The following is an 11,296-nucleotide window of genomic DNA, read 5'->3' on the forward strand; positions in this document are numbered from 1 at the left end:
AACCTTCGTACTTGAAGCGCCACATATTCGAAAGAGCGACGTTGCGTATGGCCTGAAAGTATCAAGTAGTCAATATAGTTGGACCTACTCGATAGAGTGCTCAGTTCTTAGAGTACATCATTGAAAGAACCCAGGTCAACATCCATCCTACTTGTGAGCTTTACACTTTGACACCTCATTATTACCAGCAACAGTCAATTCCCATTCTCATCTGGCAGTAAAATGTCGAATAAGATATGGCCCATTCATTACAGAAGCTGTAATAGTCCCAACGACTATTGTCTAATACGTCAATAGAACGAGATGGTCACTCCTCACCAAGAAGTACACACTGGGATAATTTGTGTTGTTGATACATTATAAACATTTTGCTAATACATTACAAATCCATTAGCCATTCTTATCTTTTTTTTATATTTACTTTATAGTAATTAACATACAAAATTGTTAATTTATTAATTACATGGCGGACATCGCCGAAATTATTTTGAAAGGAGCTGGGTTTGACTTGGCATGAAGAACAAATCATTTGGAACAATCTCAAGTGCTTGGCAGAAGGAGGTCCGAGCGGGGATGGAATAAGCTGGATTTGAAGATGCAATATCTCTTCTTTCCTTCTTTCTTCTTTACATCTTTCTTTCTCAGTTCTTGGACAGAAGCTTGTCATTTGGGATACCTCTTTGACAGAGAATCCTTCACACTCACTTGTAGACCGCATTCCTTGACACGTTGACCGACTTGGTGATGCTTTCTTTTATTGTGGTTTCCCTCTTTGCCCTCGCTCCCATACTTGTCGCTGCCCACGGACAAGTTAGCTGGGTCCAAATTGGTGGTGGCGAGCAGTACTCTGCCTGGAATTTGGATGACTACTATGTCGCAAAGTACAAGAAGCAGGGTTAGTCACGTCTGTTATGGTGTTGACGCGATGCTGAATAGGATCTCAAGATCCTGTGTATGGCAGAACCCCTGATACTAAATATACTGTAAGCAGACCTTGGGTGTGTTTGAGGATAGTGTCTAAACGGAAATCAGAGGAAAACCGACAGACTCGACCTTGGCTTTGCAGACATCTTTTCAAAATCGATTGCCACGGGTGGCTATGATGTCTGCAAAGAATACGATTCTGTTTCTCCTGTAGGCGTCGTTGGCGCCAAAGCTGGTGATGAGGTTGTCATCCAATGGGACGAACATTGGCCTGCGGAAGGTCACCCCGGTCCCATTGGGGAATGGATGGCAAAGTGCCCTGGTAGCTCTTGTTCCAATGTTGACGCAACTACCTTGGACTTTTTTTCTATCGCTCAACACAACTATGACGCTGAAAAGCAGGAGTGGCCTACCGAAACTTTGACGAGGTCCAATGGTCGCCAATGGAAATTCAAGTTGCCTACCGATCTTCCCGGAGGCGCTTACATTATTCGTCACGAGTTGATTGCTCTTCACAACTCTACAGGTCCTACAGAAGGTCTCAAGGCTTCTCCTCAACACTATCCTATTGGTATTGAAATCAATTTTGAATCTTCTGGTTCCAATCTTCCGAGCTTGACTTGCAAATTCCCTGGCTGTTTTTCTTTTGATGATTATGAATGGCACCACAACATTTATGATGACAAGTACAACCAAAAGTTGGGCGAGTGGGAGTTCCCTGGTATTGCTGTCTACCCGGGTGGTTACACGTAAGTTTTTTATATATATCTTTAGACAGTTTTAGTTGACGCTTTTTAAAGCACTGGTGTTGTCAATGGAAAATCTGCTGGTCAGGGATCCCGAGGACGACCCAGCTCTGGTGTCTCCTCGACTGTCTCGGCCAGCGACCCTTCGGGAGCTACTACTACCTCTGCCACTGCGTCTGCTACTTCTTCTGCTGCCTCCACTATCAGTACTCACGTTGTACTGGCTAACGGCACGTATCTTTATAAAGTCGACATCTATTCTGGCTAACATTATAATATTAGGATCAAAGACTTGCAAACGCAGAAAGCGGAGTCACACCCCCAGCCGTCATCTTCACCGATTGAGGGCTGCTTATGTTGAGACTCAATAAATGTTTCGCCGCAGTTGGTTTTGCAAGGCCCATACGTCAGTCACGTATACCTTGCCCAGAGCTCTTTAGTTTCAAGCTGTTATTGCTGAGCAATAACATGACGATTTTGAGTAGGCATCATAGAGGCTGGTATCCAACACCTGTTTCGTTTTGCAATCTTTGGTTTATACAATAAATGAGTTATGATGCACTCACATCATTGACGTTTTTGATGTCTTTTACAGATTGCATGCTCGACTAGAGAAAGCTTGACCCATTCCAAATTTACATGTCTTACAAGTTTGAAAATATGCTGGTGAAGAACACCACATATCCTATTGGCGAGTTCCACTGCTGCTTGTTTGGTTCGGTTTCTCGGAACAGAGCATAGCCGGGGAGTCAACGGAACTTGTATATCTGCTGACTTATTTCATGCCATTATAAATGAATTTCTATTCTCTATTTGCTTTTTCAAACTATTTTTACAAGATGAGATACATGGGCAATATGCTTGCTCGCGGAGCCTTTGTTACTTCTCGTAGGCTTCCATTCTATCCCTCGCTGCTTCATCGAGCCAGCGTGGCAACAGCCACTGCCGCCAGAAGAAGTCAAGTCAACATACCAGACAAATGCACATACGCTACAGCTGCCATGGGCTATGGAGGAAACACTAGTCAGGACCAGGAAGGTATCAGAGTAGGCACAAAGGCTATGGAGCAACCACTCAGAAAGATATTAATCGCGAATCGGTAGGACTTGAGAATTATCAACGTTGTATGTAGAGACTGATTTGCTGTATAGTGGAGAAATTGCTTGTGCAATTATACGTACAGCAAGGCGCTTGGGCGTGTCAACGGTAGCGGTGTACAGTGAAGTTGACAAGGATTGCCTTCACGTAGCCATGGTAAATTTGCATGTTGTGACTGGAAGCTAGCATTAGAGATATATTGACGAAACAAGGCAGACGAGGCTTACTGTATTGGCCCAGCAGCTAGTTCCGAGAGTTATGTGGGTCATTCATACCTTCACTGCGAGGCCGATGCTGATCTATAAGGATAGCTCAACATGGACAAGATTCTAGATATTGCACATTTAACCAATGCAGATGCCATTCATCCAGGCTACGGCTTTCTATCTGAATCATTCATCTTTGCTGACAAGGTGAGAGAAGCTGGGCTGGTATTTGTTGGACCGCCAGCAGAGGCCATCAAGAGTATGGGTAGTAAGAGAGAGAGTAAGGAGATTATGGCTGGTCAGTAAAGCATCTGAGGATCTGGGCGGCTAGCTGATGAGACAAAAGCTGCTCAAGTACCATGTGTCCCGTGAGTTGGACACTGCGCTTGCAATTCCTTGTCTCGGTGCTAACCAAACACCAAGTGGATATCACGGCGCAGACCAGTCTCTCGAGGCCTTGCTTGCAGGTGCAGAGGCAACTGGCTATCCCCTACTTATCAAGCCCACTCATGGCGGAGGTGGTAAAGGGATGCGGATTGTTCGTGATCCAGCGTGTTTCCAAGATGAGCTTGCTTCAGCGAAGCGAGAGGCTCAAAAGAGTTTTGGGAATGATGAAGTGTTGTTGGAACGCTGGCTAGAGAGGCCGAGGCATGTGGAGGTGCAAGTCTTTGGAGACATGTGGGGAGATTGTGTGGCGTTGTGGGAGAGGGATTGCTCGGTACAGAGGAGGCATCAGAGTAACTCGTTCCGTCAGAAAAGCTGATAGGCGAGTGTGGACTAACGGGAAATGTCGTAGAGATAATTGAAGAAGCTCCTGCTCCGGGTTTATCTGCAGAGCTTAAGAAAGACTTGGCTGAGAAGGCTGTATCTGCAGCCAAAGCCATCAAATAGCAAGTTTTGACTTGAAATCATCAGAGACACCACTCACCATAATGTAGTGTCGGCGCAGGTACGGTAGAGTTTATCATGGATGCTGAGACTGGAGAATACTTTTTCATGGAGATGTGCGCTGCGTTCGCTTCTACCACCTAGACAGTTTCGCTGACGCCCATGAAGGAATACTCGTTTACAGGTAGAGTAAGTCTTGAGAGTGGTTCAAAACACAGAAAAATGAATTAACCGACACTATTCTGCAAGACATCCAGTGACAGAGATGATTACAGGACAAGACTTGGTCGAATGGCAACTATCTGTATCGACTTGCTTGCTTTTGTCATGATAACCAAGCTGATTGAGTCTGTTCAGGTAGCTGCCGGAAACCCCCTTCCACTCAAGCAAGATCAGATTCCTTGCATTGGACACGCCTTTGAGGCTCGCATCTATGCTGAACGGCCTGAATCGTAGGTAGCCCTTGGCAGAGCTACCATGTACCCAAGGCATTGATTAATACACATACAGGAATTTCCTACCTGATGCTGGAAAGCTTCTCCATACCCGCGCACCCATCAACACACCGCATCGTCTAGAGACGGGGTTTCAGGAAGGGGATGAAATTAGCTCCCACTACGATCCAATGGTGAGTGACTCTTTTGTGAGAATATAGTATGCTCAGAGACAATATCGTATTGTAGATCGCCAAGCTTATCGTCCATGGTAAAGACCGCTCAGAAGCACTTTCTCTTCTTCGTGCAGCACTGGGCGAGTATCAAGTAGTAGGCCCATCCACCAATATAGAGTTTTTGCAGCGTGTAGCTGCTCATAAGGTATTTGGTTCAGGACCTGTTGAGACGAGCTTCATCTCTGTGAGTGAATTAAATCTCTGATACTCTAAACGTTAACATCACTGAATTCATCCAAGACACACCACGATGAATTGTTTCCTACTCGTATTATCCCCAATGAAGTCCTTGCTCAGGCAGGTTTGTTTCTTGCACTGCGAGTGACAGCAAGCCATCAAGCATTGGACCGTGGGCCGTGGGCTTCTCTGGCTCATAGGCGTTTTAGTGATACAACGTCCATGTCGTTTAGGCTGGATGGTGTCACTGTCAGTATCACAGCTATTGATGTCGGATATGAGGTAGCCATCGAGAACAACCAGGGCGTGTTTTATCGTCAAGTCGTTACGGGCAAGCTCACTTCATCAACCGAGATCGTAGCGCAATTGAACCAAACACACATGAAAAGTACTATTATTCCTGTACACCTGGCAGATGGTTCCGAAAAACTGCATATCTACTCTTCGTTGCGTCACTACGTTATAACTCATCATCCTTCACTTATGGAAGAAATAGCAAGCGCTACTGCTACCGCTTCCGGCGGAACTGCCACCCTTGTCTCGCCCATGCCCGCCACTGTCATAGAGGTCAAAGTGAAAAAAGGAGACGAGGTCAAGGAGAATCAAGTGGTATGTGTATTGGAAAGCATGAAGATGGAAATCAATGTGAGAGCAGCGAGAGACGGAGTGGTGGGCGAGGTTAAAGTCGAAAAAGGCAAAGGTGTGGAGGAAAATGAAGTGTTGATAGTTCTTGAACCTGAGAAACCTACGGCATAACTTGTGTCAGTCATCAAGCCGTTGTTACAACATTAAGATGTATGATGGAATAGAAGAGTTCAGGAAATGCAAAGGATGTCGTCCAGACCAAAAGGCTCAGGCTCATTAAATCAGGTTTGGTAAAGCATCATGAAATTCGAGAGGGAAAATTGCAAGCCAGACTCACAATCAAAAACCAATCAACAATTCTCCCTCAACTGCTTCTCTTTCCAGTCCTAAATCCTCTAACAGCTTGTCATATGCTGCTTCACCTTGTTTCCTCTTCCAATACTTGAGATGTCTTGCGCGTTGTTGAACCAAAAGTCGTAAAGAACGCTTGTTGGAAATATCTCGGGGATTTTCTTGAATATGTGCGAGTAGATTATGTATCTGAGCCGTTAATAACGCGGCTAAGGTAGATTAAAACCCATACGAAGGACTGCGATAATCAATCTCACCTTGAACAGAAGAGCTACCAGTGTCCTTCCCGTCGCCAAATTCATCAATTACTTTTTGTTTATTGTGCTTGTTGATTGCTGCTTTGGCAGCATTCCTCAAATCCAAAATCCTCATCAACATTTCACTCTGCTTGACTTGTTCACTCTCTTCACCCTTGACAGCAAAAGTGGCAGCATACTGAAGCTCAAGGCTGGCATGCGGTAATGCGCCAAATAGGAGATCTGTATCCGCCTGACTCACGCCAGGTAAAAGGAACTGCGGCCGTTCACCGCTGGCATAATCTGGAGGATAGGAATACGCAATCTGGTTGTAATCCAAAAGAATACGCTGTAAACGACAGCCTTGCCATGGGCTTCTTGGTTCTCGGCCACGATATTTGGCTTTGCCAAGAACAGGATCTATGGATTCTGGCTTCTCTATACGGGACTCCTGGAGGGCAATGTTGGCTGCCTTTCTTCGTTTTGCAACAAGTTTGCGTGTGGATACCAAGCTGGACGATGAGGACGAGAAGCCTCTATAACTGGAAGGTCCCGCTACTGGGAAAGATGACCTGAGCGAAACAAAAAGCGAGTGTGAGCGTGACATGGCGACTGTCTTTTTGAACAAAAATAGAAAGAGATGCGTTGAATGGATTTTCGATGTATCCTCGGGGATAGCGGCCTTTGAAGATGTGGCTTTGCAATCTGCATACGTAATAAATGCCAAGAATCATACAGAACCCTTTCCTCATCTTTTATGTTCTTTGCCACATTTTGCGATATTCTTGTTGAAATTCTTGATTCCTTTCTTTTTCATTGTAGATATCTCAACCGTCTTCCAGATGCCATCCTGACGCTCGGCGCGTTTCGACATTCACGATAATGACAGCCTTCCACCCGTTCGAGGTCAACACCGTCCACCTGGCCTACTCTTTCTTGGGCGGATTTGTTGTCCTCTTTGGCATGCTCTCACTGTTTCTCAAGGAGAAGCTCTATATAGGCGAAGCACCTCTGGCAACTGTTGTAGGAATTATCTTGGGCAAACACGGTCTCGGCCTGTTTGACCCGTTAGGATGGGCCAATGGTAAAGAGGAAGTCATCGACGAAATCACTTTGGAAGTTACACGAGTGGTCATTGCCATCTCTGTGTTCGCAGTCGGCGTCGAGTTACCAAAGGTAAGACTCACAATCTACAGTTTGGAAATTAGGCTCACGTGACCCCAAGGCGTACATGAAGCACCATTGGCGATCACTCGTCTTTCTTCTTGGCCCAGCAATGATATGGGGATGGATGATTTCGGCTCTTTTGATATGGGGACTCATTCCTGGACTCAACTTCTTGGCCAGTTTGGTCATTGCTGCTTGCGTTACCCCAACAGATCCCATCTTGGCCCAGGCCGTAGTAGGCGGAAAGTTTGCCAACAAGCATGTTCCAGCGCACATTCGGCATCTGTTGTCAGCAGAGTCGGGCAGTAACGATGGTGCCGCATTCCCGTTCCTCTATATCTCGCTCTATTTGTTGCTGGACAAGAGCCCGGGTCATGCAGTTGGGGAATGGTTTTACATGACTTGGTGCTATGAAATCGTCCTCGGTATTATCATTGGTTCCCTTCTCGGTTTCACTGCTCGTAAATTCATGAAATTTGCTGAGCGCAAGCGATTGATTGATAGACAGTCTTATGTCGCACAATACGTCAGTCTGGCTGTACTGTCTATAGGTATGTGCTTTTGGGAGGGTTTGAATACTTGTTGATTTATTTTAAAGGTGTAACCAGCTTACTCGGCAGCGATGATCTATTGTGTGCCTTTGCATGTGGTTGTGCGTTTGCGTGGGAGTAGGTTAACATATGGCTTTCTCTGATGGTCACTGACTCTGATTACAGTGGTTTTTTCAATAAAGCCACTGAAGATGCTGTTTTTTCAAATGTCATTGACTTACTTTTCAATTGCGCAGCTTTTATCTATATTGGCGCCATCATTCCGTTTGATCATTTCAACTTACCTAATGTATGCGTGCAAGCAACGAGTTGATAATTGTTGATTTCGTTATAGCTTCGAGTATGGCGTCTTGTCGTTCTTTCCCTTTGTGTCCTTCTTCTCCGTCGTTTACCTATCATGATCGCGACATACAAGTTTATCCCAGATATCAAAACATTCCGAGAAGCACTATTCACTGGATGGTTTGGTATGTTTACCAGAATCGCAGTCATTTCAGTGCTCATGTCCTATAGGACCTATGGGTGTCGGTGCCATATTTATTTCTACCCTTGCTCGAGTTTCTTTACCAGAGGGTGACGCCGAAAAAAACACTGAAGTTGTGGACCGACTTCGGGAGGTCATTACTTCCATTACCGCTTTTCTTGTACTATCGTCCATCGTCACTCGTATGTGTTGTATGAAGACTGAAACAAGACTGATGAATATAGACGGCATGTCCATCCCGTTCTTCTCTCTTGGTCGTCGAGTGCATTCCATCACGTACACTCGTTCGCGAAATCTCTCTATGGATACTCGCGGTGATGAACCCGCTTGGACCACGCATGCTCGCCGTATTGTTCCTGGCCAAGAAATTATTGTTAATCGCGATGATGATGAGGAGGCTGATCTTGGCATAAGGCGGAAGGATACTCTTGCGGAAGAGGATGGTCACGTTGTCGAAAAGGTAGTCGAAGAGGATAGCGGCAACAGCAGTTCGTCGAAGACTAGGTTTGGGGATGGAGAAGAGTTTGAGATGGTAGAACAGAAGAGAAGTAGGGAGAGTCAGCCGAGCCAATCCAGCCAGACGGAGGTTGCAGTGGTAGGCGAAGAGCCTACCAATTACCTCCAGGAGGACAGTACAGGTGATCGGCACAATTCACAAGAGGGAATGGAGAATGGAAAGGGACAGACGATAGAAGACGAGGAAGAAGATGAGAGGAGACCCCCGCCTTTAGCACAATATCGGGAAGGAAATCATCTTGTTATAGAAAGAAAGATGAATGATACCGATGAGGTGAGTATAGCATCATGATCTCGTGAGCAAGGGATTGATGTTTAGAAAGGTTGAAGTAGAAGTTATCCGAAACTGCTTTGCTGATGACAAAAAATCCGAAATAGAAGCTTTCACTCACCCACATCGTCTCAAGGCTCGAGAACTTGACGAACTTCTCCATCATTTGCCCAAGAGTTTAGAGCACGCCACATCTCGTGTCCAAAATGGTGGCAAAGATGCCATTGACAGACTTGGTTTGGGGCTTATGGGGAGCAAGACCCCAGAGCTTACTCCTACTCAGTCTTCTAAAGATGAAAGACGCGATTATGTTACAAAACAAGAGAGCGCAAAACAGGAGACCTCAAATCATCTGAACGAAGAGAGAAGAAATTCGCGAGTGTCCCGTGAGGGATCGGGGAGGGCGGATGAAGAAAACGAGGATGATTATGAGGACGTCGAAGAAGAAACTAACGCCACGCAAAAAAAGAAAAGCAAGCTTCCTGTCATTCATGTTTCTCGACAAAACAGTGCTGGACCCAGGCGATCTATCCGCTCGCGTATCTTTGGACGACGTCAACATTCCAATTCCCCATCGCAAGCTGAACGGGGACTTGCGCCTGTGAATCCATTCTTACTCGCACCACCTTCCTCATCCCAATCTCAACCAAAATCAATTGTTGCCGAGCCCGAATCTTTGACCCCTGATGAGATGGGAGCTTCTTCGTCTACGCCCTCTCACAACTTCGGTATCCCACTTACTCGCACTACCTCTGGAAGCCGTCCTTCAGCCATTCGGTTCGCACAAAACACCTCTGCTTCATCTGATACTGCACCCAGTTTACCAAACTATGGGACTGCCAACCCCGGTTTTAAGAAAAACCCTTCTCTGGCAATGTACCGGTCGGCTAGTGTGCAGAGCACAGGGTCGGCAAAGGATGGGCCTAGTATATCATTCAAAGAGCCCGAAGTCAAGCGGTAAGACGGGTGTCTGCCTAGTGGCTCATTTCTTAAAAGCATCGACTGCCCAATTCTTGGATTGCTTGTTTGTCATTCAATGTCTTGTATTAAAGCTCATCTGGTTTGAAGGGCTTCGCATGGGTTTAATCTATATTAGTAGAGCTTTTTACGGTTATTCGTGCTTCAAACATCATGCATTGTGGCTCATGGTTTTCTTTGACATTCACAGGTAGGCAACACAAGGTCTATCAGGTGATGGTGTTGCCTAAATCCTTGGTGTTCAGACAATAAAAAGTGATTACTGTCGAGTTTAGTAATGCACCTGAAGAGATTTGGTTGTGAGACTCGTTCAGAATCTCAAAGTGCAAGTGTGAATGATGCATACTTGGTGGGACAGAAGGTGGACAGTGATGCTGATGCTGCTGTCATAAAAACGATGTGCTCTGACGAAATGTGATGCAACCCAGTCAGTCACCACAAGATGTGGCATTTTTCCTTTTGACTTTTCAGTGCATCATCCATCAGGCATGCAATAACACCGTAGCATGAGATGATGCTGTGGAGCCAATAAAGCTATAAAACAGCTCTCTTGATATCTCGTCGGCGTTTATCGTCAACTTTTATTGAGATTTATAAAACAATACTACTGATAAACGAACGACATGTCTAATAACGAACAACATGTCTAATAACGAACAACATGTCTAATAACGAACAACATGTCTAATAACGAACAACATGTCTAATAACGAACAACACGAGCACCATGTTATTGGTGGCTACAAGGCGTAACTCCTTATTTCTTCTTGCATTAGGCGCATCGTCTGGGCTAACTATTGTCTCTTCGTAGAACCCTCCACAACCCTAACGTAAGTTGGCATTACTAGCCCAGCAACAATGTGCGTGGTAGTGACGTATTGAACAAGGTTTCCATTGAGGCCAAGACCCACGCCGCCAATGTCATCAAGGACTATGAGAGTGAGGCTGAGCATAAGGATTCCCATTACGAGGAGGTCCACAGGCATCGTGTTGAGGGCGGCTACAAAGCGTAAGCTTCATCACAACCACGAGAAAAAGAGAGTAGATTGATGATGCCTTTTGGTTGGTAATACTTTGAAGAACCAAAGTGTCTCTGAAGGAGCCAAGGAGCATGCCCGAGAAGTTCTTGATAAATGAGGCTAGGAACAGTAACTTGCTTAAGCAGCTGATTAAAAGTACAGTTGTAGTCAAATATGTATCGTATGACAGTGACATACAGTGAGATTTGGAAACAAGTGCTAGCGTTGTATTGCAAAGAGGAAGGTCAAATACTGTAGAAGTCGCTATCCTCATAAATACCTTTTGAGTAACTCCTCAATAGGAATGGAGTCGCACCGTTTAAATTGCTTGGCCTGAAACTTGATGACTTGTAATCTCACAGGATGACCAAGTACAGGTTTGCCGTCGGATTATTGGTCTATTACCCATGCATGTCGTGATCATAAGAA

At 45.4% G+C, this 11,296-nt stretch overlaps 5 protein-coding genes across 5 annotated transcripts; 4 read left to right on the forward strand and 1 right to left on the reverse strand.

Moving 5' to 3' along the window:
- Positions 1-744: 744 nt before the first annotated feature.
- Positions 745-2,041, forward strand: L203_105052 (uncharacterized protein; the record flags this gene model as incomplete). Its single annotated transcript, XM_066214425.1, has 5 exons — positions 745-895; positions 946-983; positions 1,033-1,673; positions 1,725-1,900; positions 1,953-2,041. The coding sequence occupies 5 exons, from the start codon at positions 745-747 to the stop codon at positions 2,039-2,041; spliced, it is 1,095 nt and encodes a 364-aa protein (XP_066070522.1).
- Positions 2,042-2,509: 468 nt separating this feature from the next.
- L203_105053 (uncharacterized protein) lies at positions 2,510-5,465 on the forward strand (the record flags this gene model as incomplete). The annotated part of the gene is made up of 14 exons (XM_066214426.1): positions 2,510-2,769; positions 2,822-2,924; positions 2,981-3,028; positions 3,080-3,272; positions 3,321-3,342; positions 3,398-3,711; positions 3,771-3,864; positions 3,913-3,978; positions 4,031-4,051; positions 4,112-4,166; positions 4,220-4,314; positions 4,373-4,490; positions 4,546-4,716; positions 4,773-5,465. 14 exons carry the CDS (start codon positions 2,510-2,512, stop codon positions 5,463-5,465), a joined length of 2,253 nt encoding a protein of 750 aa, XP_066070523.1.
- A 168-nt stretch (positions 5,466-5,633) lies between these two features.
- On the reverse strand, positions 5,634-6,488 carry L203_105054 (uncharacterized protein; the record flags this gene model as incomplete). Its single annotated transcript, XM_066214427.1, has 2 exons — positions 5,634-5,854; positions 5,903-6,488. 2 exons carry the CDS (start codon positions 6,486-6,488, stop codon positions 5,634-5,636), a joined length of 807 nt encoding a protein of 268 aa, XP_066070524.1.
- Positions 6,489-6,763: 275 nt separating this feature from the next.
- Positions 6,764-9,831, forward strand: L203_105055 (uncharacterized protein; the record flags this gene model as incomplete). Its single annotated transcript, XM_066214428.1, has 8 exons — positions 6,764-7,057; positions 7,107-7,599; positions 7,647-7,716; positions 7,765-7,888; positions 7,934-8,066; positions 8,113-8,265; positions 8,308-8,873; positions 8,923-9,831. 8 exons carry the CDS (start codon positions 6,764-6,766, stop codon positions 9,829-9,831), a joined length of 2,742 nt encoding a protein of 913 aa, XP_066070525.1.
- Positions 9,832-10,547: 716 nt separating this feature from the next.
- L203_105056 (uncharacterized protein) lies at positions 10,548-11,070 on the forward strand (the record flags this gene model as incomplete). The annotated part of the gene is made up of 4 exons (XM_066214429.1): positions 10,548-10,597; positions 10,660-10,678; positions 10,736-10,857; positions 10,929-11,070. 4 exons carry the CDS (start codon positions 10,548-10,550, stop codon positions 11,068-11,070), a joined length of 333 nt encoding a protein of 110 aa, XP_066070526.1.
- Positions 11,071-11,296: the final 226 nt, after the last annotated feature.

This window comes from Cryptococcus depauperatus, chromosome 6, assembly GCF_001720195.1.
Source record: "Cryptococcus depauperatus CBS 7841 chromosome 6, complete sequence".
In the NCBI taxonomy this organism is placed as follows: Eukaryota; Fungi; Basidiomycota; class Tremellomycetes; order Tremellales; family Cryptococcaceae; genus Cryptococcus; species Cryptococcus depauperatus.